Source organism: Oncorhynchus kisutch, linkage group LG2 (assembly GCF_002021735.2).
Source record: "Oncorhynchus kisutch isolate 150728-3 linkage group LG2, Okis_V2, whole genome shotgun sequence".
NCBI lineage: Eukaryota > Metazoa > Chordata > Actinopteri > Salmoniformes > Salmonidae > Oncorhynchus > Oncorhynchus kisutch.
The window spans coordinates 14,914,492-14,938,609 of NC_034175.2; the positions used below are offsets into that span (position 1 = coordinate 14,914,492).

Below are 24,118 nucleotides of genomic sequence, written 5' to 3' on the forward strand. Positions count from 1 at the left end.
CGTACTGTCACTGTGGGGACGACGTCCTCGATGCACTTATTGATAAAGCCAGTGACTGATGTGGTTGATTCCTCAATATCATCGAAAGAATCCCGGAACATGTTCCAGTCTGTGACAGCAAAACAGTCCTGTAGTTTAGCATCTGCTTCATCTGACCATGTTTTTATAGACCGAGTCACTGGTGCTTCCTGCTTTAATTTTTGCTTGTAAGCAGGAATCAGGAGGGTAGAGTTGTGGTCACATTTACCAAATGGAGGACGAGGGAGAACTTTGTACGCGTCTCTGTGTGGAGTACAGCTGATCTAGAATTTTTACCCTCTGGTTGCACATTTAACATGTTGATAGAGATTTGGTAGAACTGATTTAAGTTTCCCTGCATTAAAGTCTCCGGCCACTAGGAGTGCCGCCTCTGGGTGAGTGGTTTGCTTATTTCCTTATACAGTTGACTGAGTACGGCCTTAGTGCCAGCATCTGTTTGTGGTGGTAAATAAACAGCCACGAAAAATATAGCTGAGAACTCTCTAGGCAAGTAGTGTGGCCTGCAATTTATCACAATATACTCTACTTCAGGCGAGCAAAATCTAGAGACTTCCTTAGATTACGTGCACCAGCTGTTGTTTACAAATATGCACAGACCGCCCCCCCCCCCTCCCCATCTTTCCGGAGTGTGCTCTTCTATCCTGCCGGTGCAGCGTATATCCCGCTAGCTGAATATCCATGTCATCATTCAGCCACGATTCCTTGAAACATAGGATATTACAGTTTTTGATGTCCCGTTGGTAGGATATTCGTGATCGTACCTCGTCTAATTTATTGTCCAATGATTGCACATTGGCGAGTAATATTGACGGTAACAGCAGCTTTCCCACTCGCCTTCTGCGTGTCCTGACGAGGCATCCGGCTCTTCGTCCTCTGTACCTGCGTCGCTTCTTCTTGCGAATAACTGGGATGTCGGCCCTGCCGGGTGTTTGGAGAATATCATGTGAGTCTTGCTTGTTGTTGAAAAAAATCTTTGTCTAATCCGAGTTGAGTGATCGCTGTCCTGATATCCAGAAGCTGTTTTCTGCCATAAGATACGGTTGCAGAAACATTATGTACAAAATAAGTTACAAATAACGCGGAAAACCCTCCACATAATAGCACAATTGGTTGGGCGCCCGTAAAACTACTGCCATTTTTTCCGGCACCAGTTTTTATATATATATAGCAGGGAATTCATAAACATTGACAAACAATTCACACCATGATATAAATGAAATAGCACAAATTGGCGGAAGAGTGTGCATGGAGAGAGACGTGCCTAACACTTTGCTGCCACACAGTATTAGAATATTTTTTTTGCCTCTGTTTTGAGATCAAGTTTTGACATCAGTTCCAGTATTTGAGTACTCAATTACTCATGCTCATCCCTAAATCCATAGCACAATGTTTATGACATCAAAGCTCATACATATTTCTGGAACATATTTCTGGTGTTATGACATTGTTGTAGTGCTATAATCCTCTGTGAAATTCCGATCTCTTTTTCCACAAAACCCACACTTGTGCTTATAGGATTTTAATAGAGCTGAGGGCTAAGACCTACTTTGTGTGTTTGTCATAAACCTCATTGGTGCTTAGGCAGAAAGAACAAGTCTTTTGTTGGAACGGCACCCTGAATAATTTGATATTTCAGGAATGAGAAGGATTGAAGCAGTTTGTTATAGGTAAAAGGACAGATATAATTTGTCAACACACACTAATGTACTGTACAAATTGACCTGTGTATGTCATGACATGTTCTTATGAGATGTTATAACATTGTTGTGTTAAGAAATGTCTTGATGTAAAGGTGCAGTTTTGTTGACATGGCTAAATCCTTTTGCAGATAATTAAGTACGTTTGTAGCGAGAATTAGGCCGAAATGAGGTGAATGATTATTTGGGTTTTGTGCTGGCACTGTGGGTGTGGGGGTGTATCATGGTGTTGTGCTGTTAATGGGACTAAAGGTTTTAAGGCTCTGGTGTGGTAGTTTTGCCATCATTTCTTGTGTCCTATTTACCAGTCCAGTAGTAGTCTAGTATTCGTTGCCTTTGCAGTCTGCCTTTAGTTCAGTGTTGTTGCTTTAACTATTTGACTTACTATTTCCTTTGTTCATACATAGGCTACACTGAAGGCCAGGTGTGGTCTGGTCGCTGAAGGGTTAATATGAGATCTTTATCAAACAGAACTGTGGTATGTATGCAGTGAATAATGTGTTTGGGCTCCATTCTTAAAGAAACCTCATGGGACGCTCCCCTTCAAAATGATTGGTTCCTCCTCTCTCTCCCATACATTCCCATGAGTGGGGCTGGGCAGGTGGGAGAGAGATTAGCAGGAGATATCAGATAAACACTGCTGCCTACATCCCAAATGACACCCTATTTCCCATTTAGTGCACTACTTTTGACCGGAGCCTTATGGGCACTGCTCTGGTCAGAAGTAGTGCACCATTTAGGGGATAAAGTGACCTGTGGCCCTTGGTCTAAAGTAGTGCATTATAAGGATAGGGTGCCATTTGGGACATAGCTACTGCTGCTGCTACCCTGGCTAGGCTGTTTGTGAGCAGCAGGATCTCATCCTCATTCTCCACCCACTTGCTCACTCCCCACTCCCTGTCATGGATTGAACAATGGTGGGCACTCCCTCTCCAGCCAATCTTTACACCAATGCAATGCTTTAAAATCCTTGACGGGGATTGTGCAAGTTCACACTTTGGGAGAAGTGTGGAGAGTAGCCTTCAGCTATTGCAAAAGGAGATAAGTCAGGGTGGAGTGCAAGAGGCTGGGTTACGTCCCAAATGGCACCCTATTCCCTATGTAATGCACTATAGGGCTCATAAGGCTCTGGTCAAAAGTAGTGCACTATTAAGGGAATAGAGAGCCATTTGGGACTGAATATGGAGGACATACATAGCTATAGGCTGAGGCTGAATCTCAGGGGCCCCTCAGCAGGGTTGTTGTGATCCAGACACGGCAGGACCAGGGAGGGGTTTAGGCTAGGCCTGACAAGGCATTCTTCTCTAGGTCCCTCCCACCCCCCACCACAAACACTTCATTTGGATTTATTTATTTCTCTCACTTCTATGAGGCCTTAACAACATCAACTTAGTGAATAATGTTAAAAGGGCCAGAAATAATTAGACACCTGTGATAATCTGAAGTACCCAAAATGGCCACTAGATGTCTTGTGATAGTTTACATAAAATCCTTGAAAGATACCAACATTCTGGTAGTTTACTGGTAAACTTAGAAAGTTTGCAGTAATATACTCTCCTTTTGCAAACCTAGGCTGAAGTATAGGGCTGTACTCAAAATGGCACCCTCTTCCCTATATAGTGTATTACTTTTGACCAGAGCCCTATGGACCATAGTGTGCCATTTGGGACGAACAAGACTGATGGCAGGTTGGATGGGGAGCGTCACTGCACAGCTATTTTCAGGTTTCTCCAGAGATGTTTGATTGGGTTCAAGTCTGGGCTCTGGCTGGGCCACTCAAGGACATTCAGAGATTTGTCCCGACGCCACTTATACGTTGTCTTGGCTGTGTGCTTAGGGCCGTTGTCCTGTTGGAAGGTGAACCTTCGCTCTAGTCTGAGGTCCTGAGCACTCTGGAGCAGGCTTTCATCAAGGATTTCTCTGTACTTTGCACCGTTCATCTTTCAGGCCAAAGAGTTCAATCTTGCTTCTCATGTTCTGAGAGTCCTTTAGGTGCCTTTTGGCAAACTCCAAACAGGCGGTCATGTGCCTTTTACTGAGGACTGTCTTCCGTCAGGTCACTCTACCATAAAGGCCTGATTGTTGGAGTGCTGCAGAGATGGTTGTCCTTCTGAAAGGTTCTTCCATCTCCACATAGGAACTCTGGAGCTCTGTCAGAGTGACCATTGGGTTCTTGGTCACCTCCCTGACTTAGGCCCTTCTCCCCTGATTGCTCAGTTTGGCCAGGCGGCCAGCTCTAGGAAGAGTCTTGGTGGTTCCAAACTTCTTCCCTTTCAGAATGATGGAGGCCACCGTGTTCTTGGGGACTTTCAATGCTGCAGAAATGTTTTGGTACCCTTCCCTATGCTTCGACACAATCCTGTCTCGGAGCTCTACGGACAATTTCTTCGACCTCATTGCTTGATTTTTACTTTGACATACACTGTCAACTGTGGGACCTTATATAGACAGGTGTGTGAGCCTCCAAATGATGTCCAGTCAATTGAATTTACCTCAGGTGGACTCCAATCAAGTTGTAGAAACATATTAAGGATGATCAATGGAAACAGGATGCACCTGAGCTCAATTTTGAGTCTCATAGCAAAGGGTCTGAATACTCATGTAAATAAGGTATTTCTGTTTTAAATTTTTTATAAATTTGCAAAAATGGGGTATTGTGTGTAGATTGATGAGGATTTATATTTATTCAATCAATTTTAGAGTAAGGCTGTAATGTAACAAAATGTGGAAAAAGGGAAGGGTTCTGAATAAATTCAGATTGCACTGTATGTTTGGAACATCAAATCGCATTCAATTTGCCATATTGAATCACAATACATATAGAATCAGCACTTAAGTATTGTGATCATATCATATTGTGAGGTCCCTGGCAATTCCCAGCCCTAGCTTATACTACTTAATATCTTTCAAATTATGTGTCTGTTATTTAATAGTTTTAACATATGATCACTCAGAAACATTTGCATTTGATGGTTTAAATTTAGGATAATGTTTTACAGTTTCTTCATTTTTTTAAGGTCATCTTATTTGATTATATGATCGATTGTAGATGTGGTAAGGCCAGTGTCCTTTGTGCCTCACTTGGTAGAGCATGGCGCTTGCAATGACAGGGTTGTGGGTTCAATTCCCACAGGGGACCAGTATGAAAATGTATGCACTCACTACTGTAAATTGCTCTGGACGAAAGTGTCTGCTAAATGACAAAAAAAATAAAAAAAATAAATATGTATAAAGATAATTAGACATCTGAGATAATTAGAGACCTGTGATAATCAGAAGTGCACAGCCACTAGATGTCTTGTGATTGATTACATAAAATCCTTGAAAGATAATAACATTCTGGTAGTTTACTGGTAAACAGTAATATAACCTACGGCTGAAGCATAAGGCTGTACTCCAAATGGCATCCTCTTCCCTATATAGTGTACTACTTTTTACCAGAGCCCTATGGGCCATAGGGTGCCATTTGGGGCTAACAAGACTGATGGAAGTGTGGGTGTATCTGCCCCAGCCCCAAACCCAGGCAGGCACAGTTGCTAGGTAATAAATCCTATCAATGGTTCCAATGCGCTCCAATAATACACTTTCTAGTTGAGAAGTTAACTTGTATTTCAAGTATCAAAGTCCTGTTCCAAAAGTTATTTCTTTAGGGAGGCAGGTACCATAGTGGTTAGAGCTTTGGGCCAATAACTGGTAAGGTTGCTGGATTGAATCCCCGAGCTGACAAGGTTCAAATCTGTCATTCTTCCTCTGAACAAGACAGTTAACCCGGTAGGCCGTCATTGTAAATAAGAATTTGTTCTTAACTGACTTGCCTAGTTAAATAAAGGTTAAAACAAATTATGCTTTGTTGAGAGTCATAGGCCCTGGCTTGTAGCCCTGGCTGGTGCTCAGGTTTTGATGAAATCTGGAACAGGCAATATCCAATCACGCATTCCTCAGATGAAAGACGTGATGAGGAGGGTGGTTCTTTTGAGATTATGGTAGCTGATGTAAATTAAATACGCTGATTTAAACTGATTAAGTGTTTCCCAAGAACAGGCTCTTCTGCTCATTCTGATTGGGCTTTGTCAGAGTGACCATTATTGTTTTTTGTATTGTGACCATTATTGTTTTTTGTACAATTCTGATTGGGCCACTGTCCTCAGTGTGTGTGGTGGCACTCCGTATTGTCCCAGTATCGTCCTAGTCACTGTAGAACCACCCTGTACAGTTAAGACTGTATCTGTGTGAACCGTGAAAGAATGGGTCCACTGATTCCTTTCACGTGGGCCATTCTTCCCTGTGTTGTCTTCCTATCGTCCGGTCTCCTCGTCACATCCCAAGGACGCTGTGCCATTTCCCGACTTCCAGCCATGCCAGCTCCCCTCTGTTTTCTACACATTTGAATGCTAATTGACAGTGGCTGGTTAGAGGGACTGGGATACGTTGTCAACACCTCACTTTCATCAAAGTACTTTTTGCTTTGTTATCCCGAACTCCTGATAAGAGCAACTTAACTATCACACATATTATTTCCCTTTAGTTTAGCAGGTGTGTGTGTAGCAGCAGTACATTGGGAAAGGGCAGGGGGGAAATTTGGTTGAGACGATGCCACTCATAATTAATTCAGATAGGAAGATTATAATGAATACATACATTACTGAGTGGTTGTAAAGAAAAGCCATAAGGAATTTGGTCCATATAATGGTCTGCTAAGCATCGGAAACATCCCAAACAGCTTTTATGGAGTCATCACCAGGGCTTGCCAGCCTTTTCCCTTTTACAAATTAATAATAGACAGTGAAAAGAGAAGCATCGGCTGTTGAAGCAAACAATCTGGAATGGTGAGAGAGAGTGGGGGAACCATTCCGTCGCGATGCAGGGCTTTATGCTAACCGCTATGCCCCGCCACCTGCCAGCCCCGGTTTGGCCCCTACAGTACTGACAAAGTGTGTGTCCCAACTGGCACCCTATTGCCTAGGTAATGCACCCTATTTCCTATATAGTGCTCTACTTTTGACCAGAGCCCTATGGCTATTATATTATTTTATACAAATAATTATTGTTTTTTGTACAATTAGATTTTTTTGGGGACAATACAAAACATACACATACAAACGACAGCATTCAAACACACACAAACATCATCCTTCACTGACCCACCTGCTCACACCCCCATCTCCAGAGCCCACATCACTCTCTGCCACATGGCCTCAGACTTGCACCATGTTGTTTCTCTCTGTCGCCCACACACTTTCAACATTTAGACAATAAAGCATTTGACCTTTCCATTCTGTTAACAATTGAGGATTGGTTGATTTCCAGTTTTAAGTGTACATTTTTTCAAGATGATTGATGATGAAAGTATCATCCATCCCATTGGGTATCCCACTGCACCCTCATATTCCATGTCTTGAAATATGCAGCCAGACGGATTAAAAATACTTTTATATTGTAATAGTTCTGACAGCCAACTTTCTAACTCCACCCATAACTTTATGAAGGCATGGATTACTGAGTCATTATTAGTTTTATACTTAAGACATGACTCTGTGACTCTGCCATTGTGGTGTAGAATTTGGGAATGTTGTCTCTTGTATAATAAATTCTATACTTTAGTTTATACTGGATTAAGCATACATTTTTGTTAACTGTAATTCCGTTAGTTACGTTCCAACATTCCCTCCATCTTATACCATTATCTGATATTTTTAAGTCATGGTTTTAATAGTTTAGCTTTTTTTCTAAGAGGCTATTATATTCTAATGTATTATTCAGCCATATCAAAATAAGCTTGAAACCTGAACGAGATGTTCTCAGTCCAAAATGTAAATTCTGCCGATTGATTTAATCAGAGTGTGAGACAACTGCTCTTAATAAGGTATTCAGCGTTCAGCTTGCATGACAGCCATTTAAGGAAATTGAACAGCACCCTCTCTCTCTTTCTCCTTGCCTCTGCATGAGACGGATCTCTAGACTAGCGAGACAATTTTATGTCAGGTTAGTGTTAGCCACTGGCACTGGAGGGAGTTGTATAATTCCTTTTCCTAGAATTCCTTTTCCTGGTAGATCTCACTGCAAGACCAGATGTAATTGTGGTCACAACATCATTTAGACAGTCCAGTCTCTCTAGCCTAATTCAGGGACTACTTGAAATGTAAAAAATATGCATCATTTGAGAAAACATGAGCAGGTGCCCTATAACAGACATTAATGGAAGTTATTATTAGATATTATAAGCTGGGTGGTTCGAGCCCTGAATGCTGATTGACTGACAGCCGTGGTATATCAGACCGTATACCACAGGAATGACAAAACATTTATTTTTACTACAAATTTATTTTTACTACTAATTACGTTGGTAACCAGTTTATAATAGCAATAAGGCACCTCGGTTTTGTGGTATATAGCCAATATACCACGGCTAAAGGCTGTATCCAGGCACTTGTCGTGCTAAGAACATCCCTTAGGCATGGTATATTGGCTATATACCACACCCCCTCGTGCCTTATTGCTTAAGTGTCTAAACCTTCATGTGCTCCCCTGACCCTGCATCTACCTTCTGACGGACCAGACCTTCTACTCCTGACCTTGGCTCTATTCCAGACAGACTTCTATTAGCCTTGTGCTCCTCTAGCATCTGCTGTTCCTGAACTCGAGCATCCTGTTCCTGAACTCGAGCATCCTGTTCCTGAACTCGAGCATCCTGTTCCTGAACTCGAGCATCCTGTTCCTGAACTCGAGCATGCTGTTCCTGATCTCGAGCATGCTGTTCCTGAACTCGAGCATGCTGTTCCTGAACTCGAGCATGCTGTTCCTGAACTCGAGCATGCTGTTCCTGAACTCGAGCATGCTGTTCCTGAACTCGAGCATGCTGTTCCTGAACTCGAGCATGCTGTTCCTGAACTCGAGCATGCTGTTCCTGAACTCGAGCATGCTGTTCCTGAACTCGAGCATGCTGTTCCTGAACTCGAGCATGCTGTTCCTGAACTCGAGCATGCTGTTCCTGAACTCGAGCATGCTGTTCCTGAACTCGAGCATCCTGTTCCTGAACTCGAGCATCCTGTTCCTGAACTCGAGCATCCTGTTCCTGAACTCGAGCATCCTGTTCCTGAACTCGAGCATGCTGTTCCTGATCTCGAGCATGCTGTTCCTGATCTCGAGCATGCTGTTCCTGAACTCGAGCATGCTGTTCCTGAACTCGAGCATGCTGTTCCTGAACTCGAGCATGCTGTTCCTGAACTCGAGCATGCTGTTCCTGAACTCGAGCATCCTGTTCCTGAACTCGAGCATCCTGTTCCTGAACTCGAGCATCCTGTTCCTCATGCTTCATAACCATCCTGTCACTGGCTGTGCTTGTCTTGTTAATAATAATATTACATGGGACTCATACAGTCTTTTCAACGACCCAAAGTCTCTGAAAGGTCGCTTGTTGTCCATATGCTTCATCCTCATCCTGTCGCTTTCCATCCCATTTTAACCTTCAATCCCTGGCTCTGCTAGCCTTGTCCATGTGCTTCATCCTCATTCCATTCTTGGCTTTGCCTGTTGTCCCATCCTGTCTCTGTCCAGGCTTTCCTTGTTGTCCTCGTGCTCCAGAGCCAAAGGTAATTGATGAACGCTGCTGTCTGCTCTCATGGTATTTTAAGAGTGTCTAATTTATGGCAGTAATATTGTAGGGCCAGGCCTGCTGTGACTGTTGCTTGTTTGATGGACATAAATAAAGATGTTTATGTCCCTAAAACTTCTGCCAAGCTCCACTAGTGTAATTTTTCTATTTTCTAAACACAGTGTCAAAGACAAATAATCCTGACCCTGTTGGGTGTGTGTGAGTCTGTGTGTGCGTGAGTTTTTACCTGTCACGGTTCTAGCTAATAAATTGGGCCATAAGCTTATTGTTGACAATCTAGTTTGGCTATTATCCAACCACGCCCCCAAATATCTTGATCGGATTGGATCTTCGTTCTAGAGTTTCACCCCCACATGTAACGGTATGTAGACAACATGCCTGACTACTTAGGTGTAAGTAACTAAATGTTATCTTGTTAGAAAACACATGAATACTATTCACCTAACACAAAGCTATTTTAGACCGTACAGTACACTTCTGTAGCCTACATGTGTCTTTAACTCTCCAGGATCTTGTAGAGAAGGTGCTTACCTCACTGACTATTAATACTGACAGATTAGGCACCTGTGATACAGCTGGTTAGGGGACACCTTTTCAGGAAAGGTTCCTCAAAAGGCATAGGTTAGTCCGCCTGTCTGTCAGCTGCAGCTCTGTATGAGGGGGGCGGGGGTAGGAACTGCATCACTGGGTCAGCATAGGTTGTGGGGAGATACTGGGGACTGTTCTCAATGGCTCATTATTTGTTTGAATATTAGGCTATAGTTACATGCTTTACATTTGAAAATGCGTACAATGGTTCATTATGAAGGAATGATAAGATTTGGGTATTAATGTATTTTAATACTATTTAGGCTTGCAAATCCATAGTATGCAAATCGATGCCATGATGTAACATTTAGAAAATGTGGTGTTCCCTATTGCACATGCTATGAATTTCACCATTCAAAGTGATTGATTAAAACCACAACATAGAATAAATGAATGAAGAATTGCGTTGGTCTTTCTACTTACCCCGGCCCAGCCAGGTAACAATAGCATACAGTGCAGAACATTCTAATTGCCAAAGTGGACATCCAAAGCCCTGAATTGCACGGTAGAGTTTGAGCAACATCTAGTGGTGAAATAGGTAACTGCAGTATAGCAATGGTGAATAAAAGGGGAAACTTGAGAAAATATCAGTAGTTTTCTATTACTGGCTGTTCATTGTCTCAGAGATAATGATTATTAGGAGATGACATGCCCTGCAGACACTCCCCCACAGTAATGAAACGAACGTCCCAAATGGCACCATATTCCTTACCTTGTGAACTATATAGGGAATAGGGCGCCATTTGGGACATAACTCTGAACTGTCAAAACTTCCATCCACCATTGACTCACTGGGAGTGACCTCTGTGCCTCTTAACCAATGGCCTGGTTTGATCTCTTACCCTGAGGCCAGTAGTGATTATGCTGAAGGATGGGAGTATTGAGACTACAGGTCTCGGCTTGTTCTCTAGTCTTCCCTAGAGATACAGAGAGCCTTGATAACATGAACATGTAGTTAACGTAGGGAGTGTTTCAACAGGTGAATTAGCTTCACTGCCTGACAGGTTGGTAATGATGATTAAGCTATGTCATGTTAGGGTTTTTGTGTGTGTGCAGCTACACTGCAAAACTGGTTGGTGATGACAGGTGTGCATGAAGTATTGAGAGAAGTAGATTCTTACACATGTAACCTACATGCAGGAATAAAGCACGTGAACAGTAGAGGTCAACCTGGTGCCGTAGAGATTTTTGGGATGTGCATATGATATAACACACACACACACAAACACACATACATACACACACGCACTTTGTGTCTGTCTCTGAATATCACACACACAGACTCTCTCTCTCTCTCCTGTCTCTCCCTCCTCCACCTACAGAAGATGATGTGGACCTGGAGGCGCTGGTGAATGACATGAACTCCTCGTTCGAGAGCCTGTACTCCACATGCAGCAGCGTGCAGTCTGAGTCGGTTCCCCTCCTGCAGCACAACGGCCAGGTGCATGTGCACCGCAACCACCACCGCAGTGCCCCCATGCCCCCCCACACCCACACCTCCGCCAGCGAGCTGCAGCACAGCCCCACCTCCCCCAAACAGAGACTCCGACGCTCCCAGCCCATGCACATCCTCGCCGTCAGGTATGTCTACTGTGTTGGAACGAACACACACACACACACACACACACACACACACACACACACACACACACACACACACACACACACACACACACACACACACACACACACACACACAGCACTTACTGGACACAGTTGTGTGTATGGCATACTGTTGGTGAGCACCCACACACAACACACCCACACCTGATAGATAAAAGTCCTCTATCAATCAATCAAAAGTGCTGTACAGAAACAAGGGACCATGTTCTCATGGTCCATCTAAACAATGTACATCTAAACAAGGGACCATGTTCTCAGTATGCTCTGTGAGGACAGGTATATGTGCTTATTATAGTTCATAGTTTTGCCTATCTGCAATCTCTGTGTGACCCATTCTCCCCGTCACTTTCCCCTTGTCCTAACATAGCATAGCAGAGGGGGAGACCAAGTTAAAATTCTCTTTAATTCTAGAAACCGGGTGTCAACTACTCCCATAAGCTGAGAGGAACTTTTATTCACCTCTGGTCTTAATGAAATCTAAAATGGTCTGTCAGAGTTATAGCATCCATTATTTTGGATCCCTAGAGAAAGTTTGGCACTGGCTGGTAATGAGATGTATCGTTGGTGCATTCTGTCAGATTGAAATGATACGGTTCAGTTTATTATTCAGTCCTGACCTCCGAATAGCACCCTGCTCCTGCCTCACATGGAACTGCATCAAACACTTCTCCTTTTGAACTCCCCTCCCTGCCTGGGTTTGGAGAAAGTGTAGAGAGATGCTAATGATGGCTATCTGCCTGGCTGCTGCAGTTCACTTCAGATGCTAGTCATCTGATAAAGCCAAGCCAACCTCTAGTCTCTTTCTGATTGACAGTCAGGGGTTGCATCCCAAATGGCATCATATTCCCTACATAGTGTACTACTTTTGACCAGAGCCCAATAAGCCCTGGTCAAAAGTAATGCACTATAATTGGAATAATAGGATGCCATTGGGGGCACAGCCCTAGTCGGTTTCTTATTTACAGGCAGACAGTGAAGGAACAGGCTGTTGCTCTTGCAGCAGGTCATGAAATGGGCACTTTCCTCTAGAAACTGCATGAAATAATGGTTTGATGAATATTGCATGTAATTAGTAGCTCCTCAAACGCTGGCAGTCTTCCTGTGGTGTGGCAGAAAGAATCAGCTCACAGTGCAGTGATCAGAGAGTAATGGGCATGAGGCCCCGGCTCGACAGCAGTCTCACTCACTGTGAAACCGTGGATTATTCATTATTCATACTCAGCCACAAAGCATTGGGTTTATATTAGGGGAGACTGTCCTCGTGCTCTCATGATCTGCATTCATCTTCTTCATAACAGCTTTTTCAGTCTGTCTTTGTGTGTCTGTCTCCCACTTTGTTAATGTCCTCCCTGAATGTTGTGATTCTCAGGAGACTGCAGGAAGAGGAGCAGCAGCTCCGGACCTCCTCTCTGCCAGCCATCCCCAACCCCTTTCCCGAGCTCTCCGGCTCTCCTGTCCTCAGCCCTGGGTCCTTACCTCCATGTCAGCCCTCAGGCACATACGTAAGTCAGAGACCCTTCTCTTCACTCCTTACTATGATAGCTTAGCTAACCATGAAGATTGTTCTTGAAAATGGCCACTAAAGTATGGTGTCGTACATCCTACAGTACCACAGCAGTTTGGTTTATTTCTCCCACAGTCATTATCTCTCATCAGAATCAGTGGCGGGTTGCCTCTGCTGAATTGTTGCCGCCACTCCAAAATACACTACCAGTCAAAAGTTTGGACACACCTACTCATTCAAAGGTTTTTCTTTATTTGTACTATTTTCTGCATTGTAGAATAATAGTGAAGACATCAAAACTATGAAATAACACATGGAATCATGTAGTAGCCAAAAACGTGTTTAGTCAATCAAAATATATTTAGATTCTTCAAAGTAGCCACCCTTTGCCTTAATTTCACCTTTGCACACTCTTGGCATTCTCTCAACCAGCTTCATGAGGTAGTCAACTGGAATGCATTCAAATTAACAGGTGTGCCTTGTTAAAAGTTAATTTGTGGGATTAATTTCCTTCTTAATGCGTTTGAGCCAATCAGTTGAGTTGTGACAAGGTAGGGGTGGGATACAGAAGATGTTTGGTAAAAGACCAAGTCCATATTATGGCAAGAACAGCTAAAATAAGTATAAAGAGAAACGACAGTCCATAATTACTTTAAGTCATGAAGGTTAGTCAATCTGGAACATTTCCATAACTTGGAAAGATTCTTCAAGTGCAGTCGTAAAAACCGTCAAGCGCAATATTAAAACTGTCTTTCATGAGAACCGCCACAGGAAAGGAAGACACAGAGTTACCTCTGCTGCAGAGGATAAGTAAGTTCATTAGTGTTAACTGCACCTTAGATTGTAGCCCAAATAAATGCTTCACAGAGTTCCAGTAACAGACACATCTCAACATCAACTGTTCAGAGGAGATTGTGTGAATCAGGCCTTCATGGTCGAATTGCTGCTAAGAAAACACTACTGAAGGACACCGTTAAGAAGAACATAATTGCTTGGGCCAAGAAACACGAGCAATGGACATTAGACTGGTGAAAATCTGTCCTTTGGTCTGATTATTTTAGATTTTTGGTTCCAACCGCCGTGTCTTTGTGAGACACAGAATAGGTGAACAGATTCTCTGCATGTGTGGTTCCCACCGTGAAGCAAGGAGGAGGTGGTGTGGGGGTGCTTTGCTGGTGACTGTGATTTATTTAGAATTCAAGGCACACTTAACCAGTATGGCTACCACAGCATTCTGTAGCGATACGCCATCCCATCTGGTGTAAGGGCTATTTGACCAAGAATGAAGGTGATGGAGTGCTGCATTAGATGACCTGGCCTCCACAATCACCCGACCTCAACCCAATTGAAATGGTTTGGGATAAGTTTGACCACAGAGTGAAGGAAAAGCAGCCAACAAGTGCTCAGCATATGTGGGAACTTCTTCAAGAGTATTGGGACGGCAGGGTAGCCTAGTGGTTAGAGTTTTGGACTAGTAACCGAAAGGTTGCAAGTTCAAATCCCCGAGCTGACAAGGTACAAATCTGTCGTTCTGCCCCTGAACAGGCAGTTAACCCACTGTTCCTAGGCCGTCATTGAAAATAAGAATTTGTTCTTAACTGACTTGCCTAGTTAAATAAAGGTTTAAAAAAATGATTGGAAAAGCATTCCTCCTGAAGCTGGATGACAGAATGTCAAGAGTGTGCAAAGCTGTCATCAAGGCAAAGGGTGGCTACTTTGAAGAATCTAAAGTATATTTTGATTTGTTTAACATGTTTTTTGTTACTACATTATTCCATAGTTTTGATGTCTTCACTATTATTCTACAATATAGAAAATAGTAAAAGAAAAACCCTTGAATGAGTAGTTGTGTCCACACTTCTGACTGGTACTGTAACGGCTGTTGGTGGAAGAAGGTGAGGACCAAAGCGCAGCGTGGTACGTGTTCATGTTATTTTATTGACACTGAACACTAAATACAAAAATAACAAAGGGAATAACCGAAACAGTTCTGTCTGGTGCAGAGACAAAAACAGAAAACAACTACCCACAAAAACCCAGTGGGAAAAAGCTACCTACGTATGGTTCTCAATCAGAGACAACGATAGACTCTGATTGACAACCATACCCGGCCAAACAACAAAGAAATACAAAACATAGAAAATGAACATAGAATGCCCACCCTAGTCACACCCTGGCCTAACCAAAATAGAGAATAAAATCCTCTCTATGGCCAGGGCGTGACAGGTACTGTATATGTTTTTTAGTTATATTAAAAACACATTTTCAGGATGTTAAAAAGTTTTCAGTGTAAACTTAAATGACTAAAAGCAGATATAAAGTATGTAGAAAAGATAATGGAGCTGTATGTTTTTAAATAAGATCATCTTTGAGAACTACAATCACCAAAATAAAAACTAGACAGGGAGAATCTAAAATTCAAAAAATGGCATGGGTCCCCATAGATTTTTTAATAATGTTTGAGTCACTCAGATAACATAAGAACACGACATAAGCAATGGCAAAATGTGTAGAATTGCAGGAAACTAGCTTTAAAACTGCAACATTTTGTTTCTGCGGCCAAGAGGACGGCCTTGAAATGTTCGGTGGGGACCATGCCATTGCCAACGCCCACTACCCCCCCTTAGTTGAAAGAAATGGGAAGGATGCGGTGAACTCTTTCCTGGAAGAGAGTCACTCTTAGTCATTACTATAGCAGAGCCAAGATTACTGTAAAAGGGATGTATATTTCGAATAAATATGTCCCTGGCTAATCCTGACTTGACTTTTATGGCACTGGGGATCAGAGCCTGTATTAGCAGACCCTGGGTTCAAAGTGTATTCATTTTCTTTTAAAATACTTTCAGCTGCTTGATAGAGCTTGCCTGGTTCAATGAAACCCGTGGAAAATGCAAGCCCCGCCAATCTGGCACTTCAGACAGGCTCAATGAAAGTATTTGACAGAAGACACATACTATTTGAACCCAGGCCTGGTCTGTAAGAACTGGCAGCATGAGCTGTAGTCTGTAGATGCAGGGAGATGGAGATGGAAAATAAGCATATATTTATTTGGTTCTATGTACCTTTGGCTAGAACATGCAGTGTTTGTAAAGCAGTTCTAAAGCATGTTTTTCCGGCTTGTGATTGGCCCACTATACTGAGATAAAGACATGTTGCCTAAAAACCTTTGCAGTGTGTGTGTGTGTGAGGCTGAGGGTCGTAGAGATGAGCCCTGCTCCACAGCTGGCTCTGCTTTTCTCTCCCAGCATGCAGTGTCTGCCCTCTAGAATCGGCTCTGTCTGTACGTCCATCTTTCTGCCTTCCTGCCTGCCTGCATGCCGACCCTGGAGGCCTGGCTGGCTGGCGGAGTAGGGCCGGTGAGAAGGTTAGCTGTTTACAGAATTTTCCAACCTCTGAGCGCTTTCTGACAGGCTCCCATTCCTCTTCCCCAGCCCCCGCGCATTGGAGGCATGCGAACGCTGTGCTGCCGGCAGGCCTGTCAGGGATCACTGCGCAATGTGTTACACGATGCCTATATGATTTTCATGTGCCTCCCCCCCAAAGTATCAGTCAATGACCTAGCTCTCTCTCTCTCGCTCTCTCTGTGTCTCACCCCAGCTGTGCTCTTAAATGGTAGTGTTAACAAATAACTGACTTGTTTCGTTCTGGACGGACGGATGTTCACTGGCTGGTTTTGACAACCCTGGTGGCGTAGGGTCTTTCATGATCTGTTAACTGGGCTGAAGATGGAGGGTCTTGACCAACCAGTAGTCACTATACTAACTGATCCTGATGCTGCCCCCCTGACTGACCTGGACACCCTGTCCCTAGTGTTGTGTCTTCAACTGATCTGGACACAATGATCTCTGTAATTAGTGGACGTATGCTGATCTGATGTGAGTTGTCTATGGGTTGGCATTGGTTGGACAGAAGCTGCAGATCTGAATGTGCTGTCTGTACCTTGAGCGCCCTCCGTCCCAGTCCTGTCTGTCTGTCTCTGTCTGTCATGTCTGCTCTGTAGTAAGTCATCAGTCCTAAGAGGCCACATAACTGGCTCTCACAGCACAGCGTCCAAGGGCATCCATCACCATGCAGTCAGACTCTGGGTTCTAGCCCATACCACACACCATCAGGGACAAGTCTAAGCACGCCAGCGACACCGCATGTGACGCAACTGTGCTGCAGCCCTATTACTGGGTTAATAAACTGCACTGTCATGCCTGGTGCCTGGTCCTCCTTAGCTTAGCCTCCTTTCTGTTTCTATTAGACTGTTGTTATGTTGACACACCGGTGACACAGGTTCCCCTCCCGCTCCCATCCCCTCCCTCCGCCTCTTCCCTTGTGTACAACACTTTATCCTTTTAAATGTTTCTGTGAACTCAGCAGCTGGCACGCACGCTGAAAGGAGAAGAGGAGTAGGAGTGTGTGGAGAGAGAGATGAGCAATATGGTTAATAGCCTCTGAGCTCCTTACTGTAGCGATGCATATTTACACATGGTGAGGTAAGAGGCTTGGAAAAGCAGCCACTCAGTCAGTTAGTGAGTGGCATTGGCGGCATAGTGGGAGAACTAGACATTGGTGGCATAGTGGGAGAACTTGATATTGGTTGCATAGTGGGAGAACGTGACATTGGTGGCGTAGTGGGAGAACGTGACATTGGTGGCATAGTGGGTGAACTTGACATTGGTGGCATAGTGGGTGAACTTGATATTGGTGGAGTAGTGGGAGAACTTGACATTGGTTGCATAGTGGGAGAACTTGACATTGGTGGCATAGTGGGTGAACTTGATATTGGTGGAGTAGTGGGAGAACTTGACATTGGTGGCATAGTGGGAGAACTTGACATTGGTGGCATAGTGGGAGAACTTGACATTGGTGGCATAGTGGGAGAACTTGACATTGGTGGCATAGTGGGTGAACTTGACATTGGTGGCACAGTGGGTGAACTTGACATTGCGAAAGGAGTCTCCACTTGATGTCATCCACATTGCTTGGATTCACATGAACAGTAATGGCTGTGTATGGAATGTAATAATTGGCTAATTAGAACATAGAATGAATATAATGTGCATAATTGTAAATGTTGTAAATTCCATGGCAGAGCATATGAGGCCACTCATCAATGTCACAGTAAACTCACTACATGTTAGTAGGGATGTGCAGCATTCTATCACCTGAGCATCAGCTGAGCATCATACTTGGCTGCTGGGGATTCAGGAATGCCCGAGTTTGGGTCAGAGTTCATCTTTTTCCACTGTAAATAAAATGTTGGTATTTTGCTGATGTTGGCTCGTCTGAGTGTTTAGGTTAATTGCGTTGGAACACAATTTCAGGTTAATGTGTTCTGCAGCGCTGAGTTGGAGATCAAAGTGACCAGTGCCAGAAATGTGCTGCCTTGCTTCTAGACTAGAGGGAGTCTGTTTTAACAGGCTCTTAAACCACACCAAGAGTGAAGCAGCACATCCCAGATCCCACAGCGGGCTGACTTAGTGGACAGGCCAAATGGCACCCTATTTCCTATATAGTGCACTACTTTTGATCAGGGCCCATAGAAAGAAAAGTTGTGCACTATGTAGGGAAGAGTCCCATTTAGAACTTAGGCAAAGTATCATGTAATCACGGCCCATAATTGTTCAGAGCCCTGTGTATTGAAGCAATGCATGCTTATTGTTTCTCCTTCCCAAAGAATGTTCCCAAATGGAACATGGAAGGATTACATGGGACCAGTCAGTACTAGGCGTTCTGTGCTGCTGCTGGGAGAGAACATTCTTCCTGCAACTGCTTGTAGGACTTTCAGCTGGCTCGGCTCTGACTAGATCTTTCTCAACCTCCCAAAGAGAATTGTTTGGGTTCAATTTAATTAATTGAGGCACGTATCAGGCAGAGGTACTGGAGAGGAGAGGCTGCTGTACTGTAGCTGAGTATCTAATGACATTGCTTGGGTGAAGTAAGCATGCTGTTCACTTGCAGGTCTTAAATTGGTGCCTGCATACGTGTGTGTGTGTACGTGTGTCCGCAAAGCCAGCGTATCTGTGTGTATCTATGTGTTGCACGCTGACTGGCAGCACTCTTGAGATACAAATTGCAACTGTGTTGTTAACAAATGCTTGTTGGTGGCGTGCCAGGGAGCTTGTGGTTTATTCTGGAACATCTCATGTGTCAGGCCATATTTAACCCTCCACTTACCCAGCAAGACAAGCCTCGACCTGCTGCTTGGATTACTTGGCCAGTGCAGCAGTCACTCAGTGACAAATATCTGTGACTGTTTAATCAACAGCCCTGGCTTGTCCTGCTTTGTGTGTTAAGTTCTGGGGAACTGAGAGACGCTATGCTACGCTATATTAGGCTGGGCAAAGGGTGTTTAAATCTTACCCGAGGTCCGGACTACTGCTTCAGCCAAACGCTATGCCACGCCTATGGATGTTAATTTATTTTCCGCAATGAGTCCCTCCCCGTTTGTCTCTGATTGGTCCAGAAACCGATCGGTTGGGCCTGAGCCAGAACACGGTTTGTAAATTCGTAATTGGCTTTGATACTCTGATTGGTTAGAGATGATCCGATCGATGATGACATTGTTTTTTTGTAACGCTCCTCGTCACCACAAACTATTTAAATGATGACAGTCTCAGACTAAAGTATGTAGCAAACGACAGAGCAGCGGAATAATTTAGTGTGAGTTGTCAAGCTAGACTACTGCTGGTTTTCTGTTCTATGTACCTGATAATTAATTGCACCAACATGGTGTCCCAGGTTTAAATCAGTCCCAGATTAGGGGGGAAGAATGATATGCTTTAAAGTCCAGATATGAATTGGAGGGGGCTAGGCTATGCTAGACCATGCTAGTATAGGCTATGCTAACTGCTATGATGTAAGCTTACCTGGACAAACTCTCTGGCTGTGGTCCCACATTGGGAGAAGGACATTAAGGTCCCTCACTCTGTACACTGAGCCTGCCAGGTCACAGGTGAAACTAAGTAACAAACCTATTTTCTATGTGCTGATGAGGTCAAATGGTCAACATGTATGTACAGGCGATGTTGGGTCACTCACAGGCAAGCGCTTCTATGAGGGAAGTTGACATAAAAGTGGATTTTTTTCATGCTGCTAAATGCCTTGGTTGATTTGTGCTGTTCTTTTCTTTATTACGGAAATAAGAACGGAAGGTTATAGGTCGACACCTTCATGTTCCTTTGTGTTTTATGTCTCTTATTTTGAGACTGCTAGACGATACCCTGGTTAGCCGTGTCATGTTAGCTTTACAAGCCATAACCATTCCCTCACTTAGTACAGGCCTGTTCATTACTATAACACAGGGATCATCAACTAGATTCAACCGTGGGTCGATTTTTTTTCTCATCACTAAGCTAAGGACCCTGGGACTGAACACCTCCCTCTGCAACAGGATCCTAGACTTCCTGACGGGTCGCCCGAGGGGGTGAGGGGAGACAACACATCCGCCACACTAACCCTCAACACGTGGCCCCTCAGGGGTGTGTGCTTAGTCCCCTCCTGGACTCTCTGTTCACCTATGATTGTGTGTCCACGCATGACTTGCAACATTATCACTAAGTTTGCCGACACGACGGTGGTAGGCTTGATCACCGACAATGATGAGACAGCCTATAGGAATGCAACAACCTCACCCTCAACATCAGGAAGACCGTGGAGAGCCGAGCACGCCCCCCGTTCGCCCCCGCTGTAGTAGAGCGGGTCGAGAGCTTCAAGTTCCTCTGTGTCCACATCACTAAGGATCTATCATGATCCAAACACACCAACACAGTTGTGAAGAGGGCACGGCAACGCCTCCTCCCCTCAGGAGGCTGAAAAGATTTGGCATGGGCTCTCAGATCCTCAAAAAGTTCTGCAACTGCACTATTGAGAGCATCTTGACTGGCTGCATCACCGCTTGGTATGGCAACTGCTTGGCATCCGACCGGAAGGCGCTACAGAGGGTAGTGCATACTGCCCAGTACATCACTGGTGCCGAGCTCCCTGCCATCCAGGACCTCTATACCAGGCAGTATCAGAGGAAGGCCCTAAAAATTGTCAGACTCCAGCCACCCCAAGCCATAAGACTGCTAAATAGTTAGTCCGGGTATCATTTGGTTAACAATTTAACTATCTACATTGACCCTTTTTGCACTAAATGTTTTGATTCACATATACTGCTGCTACTGTTTACTATCTGCATATGCCACAGTTTTAGTCTGATAAAATGATGCAATAGCCATCCAAATATAGTGTGTGTTTAGCCTATATTGAACGTGTGAGAAAAGACCAGTTGATTCATCATTGCATGACTTTACTGGAGGGAATGTGAACTGCCCTGCTCTGTGTCCAGGATGGAGGCTTGACAGGGTGGAATGTGTTGCTGCAAGCTGTTAGTTCATCTGGCCCGAGTAGAGTGTCTCAGCGGGCCCGCAAAGCTTCAGCTGGACTCATGTAGGTCATGGAGACGGCATGGAATCCTCCACTGCAGGGCAGAGCAGGCCTCTCTCCCTCACAACTCTCTTGCTCTTTAATCTGAGAAGAGGACAGCTTCTCTCACTCTCAACTCTCACTCTCAACTTTCTGCTTTTCTCTCTACCCTGCCGTCTCTCTTCCTCCCTCCCTCTCTCTCAACTCTATCTCTCTCTGCCTCTCCCTCAACTCTCTCTCATACAGGAAAGTAGGACAGCTCAGATTTCTCTCAAGTGGAACTTGTGTTCACAGAGAGAGGAGGGAAAAGAGAGGGGCAAAGAAAGGGGGAGAGAGTGAGAGATGGAGACACAAGGAAAGTGCTTTCTGTAAACAGGAAAAAAGAGATGCAACAATACTCCCACACTCTCAGCATATACATTCAATTCATCTCTAACTTGTTCAATGTTGAAAAGGCAACCATTGGAGGAAATGCAGAAAGACAACTGGCTTAATTCAAATAGCAGTAATGACTGTACGTCCATAGTAGAGAGCAGAGCAGCGCCATTGGAATGGGGCCTGATCTCGCCTTCTCTCCAGAAACACCTAATTATACTGGAACACAATGTACAGCTATGTTAAATCTCTGAAATCAAATCTCTCTCACCGTTTCTCAGCACTCACCTTTAATTGAATAAACTGATTATGCTGCTGACTTCTTGTATTGTAGTAGGCCTATACCAGAGCAGAGCATTATTGAGTCTGAGTGAGCTGGTTCTGTGTGTGTGTGTGCGTGTGTGTGTGTGTGTGTGTGTGTGTGTGTGTGTGTGTGTGTGTGCCACCACCAGCAGCTAGCTGGCCTTTGCCTGGCCTTACAGCTTGGGTGAACAGTGCAAGTAGAAGTACAGTGAGTGCAGCTTGCGGGCGGCTGGTTTTATTGTGTAGTCAAAATTGAATGATGTCATCCTTTTGTGAGTGCCCATTGGCAGTCCCTGAGTCCCGTAAGGGGACAATGATCTGCGGTGCGGTGGCCTGAAAGGGTGCTACCCAGGCCCCTGCTGTGCAATTAACCAGTCTGCTCCTATTGGAGAAATATTTGGCTCCTCTCTGGATTGATCTCAGTAGGGAGCCGCAGGGAAAGATCTCGGCCATTCAAAGGGAATTGTTGGGGTTGGAGGCTGGGGCCGATGGGATGTGTGTGGCAGGGAGGAGGTATGGGAGCTCCAGGCTCTGCTCAGGGGGGATTCTTCCCAGAGGAATGCACAGAGCTGATGGATCAGCCTCTATTTGATCTATATATAGACACCAACCGTGGGTCTTTTTGCTTGTGGTTTGTTCTGGTGGCTAAGGAACTGAGGGATTGTTTGGTTTTGGGGGTGGGTTCCATAATGGTAGCTTGTTGAGTTTTAGTTAATGAGTCAAGTTATTCTGCATTTTTGGAACATATGCTGATATCTGGAACCACCAGAAAAAAATGAAATGTATACAGTTAGTCATATATTATAACTTATTATAACCTAAACTTTGTTTTCCAAAGAGAGTAGTTTTTTCATCATGCCCTTTGAGCCAATAGACTGACTGTCTTTGACTGGGCTGCCCTGTACTGTACTCTGTACTCCCATGGCTAACTGTTGTTATATCAATGGGATATGGTTGAGTTTCAGCCATGAGCTGAGTGGTTTGCATGTTCGATGGGGATGAGTAGTCACTGTGGCCTAGATGTTAACCACAGTGTGGCGTTAGTTCATACACATCTCTCCACTTCTGAAAGTAGAAAAGTACTGTTTTAACTGGCCCCAGCATCTGCTAAATACACTGCTAAACGTGCATGATCAAATCAAATCAAATGGATTTATATAGCCCTTTGTACTGATATCTCAAAGTGCTGTACAGAAACCCAGCCTAAAACCCCAAACAGCATGCAATGCAGGTGAAGAAGCGCGGTAGCTAGGAAAAACTCCCTAGAAAGGCCAAAACCTAGAAGGAAACCAGCAATTTTATTTTACCTTTATTTAACTAGGCAAGTCAGTTATTAAGAACATTCTTATTTTCAATGACGGCCTAGTGGGTTAACTGCCTGCCTGTTAACTGGGGGCAGAACGACAGATTTGTACCTTGTCAGCTCGAGGGTTTGAACTTGCAACCTTCCGGTTACTAGTTCAACACTCTAACCACTAGGCTACCCTGCCGCCCTGGCTATGAGGGGTGGACAGTCCTCTTCTGGCTGTGCCGGGTGGAGATTATAACAGAACATGGCCAAGATGTTCAAATGTTCATAAATGACCAGCTTGGTCAAATAATAATAATCACAGTAGTTGTCGAGGGTACATCAAGTCATCACCTCAGGAGTAAATGTCAGTTGGCTTTTCATAGCCAATCATTAAGAGTATCTCTACCACTCCTGCTGTCTCTACAGAGTTGAAAACAGCAGGTCTGGGACAGGTAGCACGTCCAGTGAACAGGTCAGGGTTCCATAGCCGCAGGCAGAACAATTGAAACTGGAGCAGCAGCACGGCCAGGTGGACAGGGGACAGCAAGGAGTCATCATGCCAGGTAGTCGTGAGGCATGGTCCTAGGGCTCAGGTCCTCCGAAAGGGGGAGAAAGAAAGAGAGAAAGAGAGAATAAGATAGAGCATACTTAAATTCACCCAGGACACCGGATAAGACAGGAGAAGTACT

The 24,118-nt window shown here is 44.3% G+C and overlaps 1 protein-coding gene across 2 annotated transcripts in view; it reads left to right on the forward strand.

The window, feature by feature from the left end:
• The window catches only part of LOC109901903 (growth factor receptor-bound protein 10-like), a 103,674-nt gene that overhangs the window by 58,553 nt on the left and 21,003 nt on the right, over positions 1–24,118 (forward strand). For both annotated transcript variants that reach the window (XM_031788409.1, XM_031788406.1), the window contains 2 exons: positions 11,259–11,517; positions 12,929–13,061. In XM_031788409.1, coding sequence (XP_031644269.1) covers positions 11,294–11,517; positions 12,929–13,061 — 357 coding nt within the window. In that variant the 5' untranslated portion in view covers positions 11,259–11,293. The remainder of the gene's footprint in view (positions 1–11,258; positions 11,518–12,928; positions 13,062–24,118) is intronic.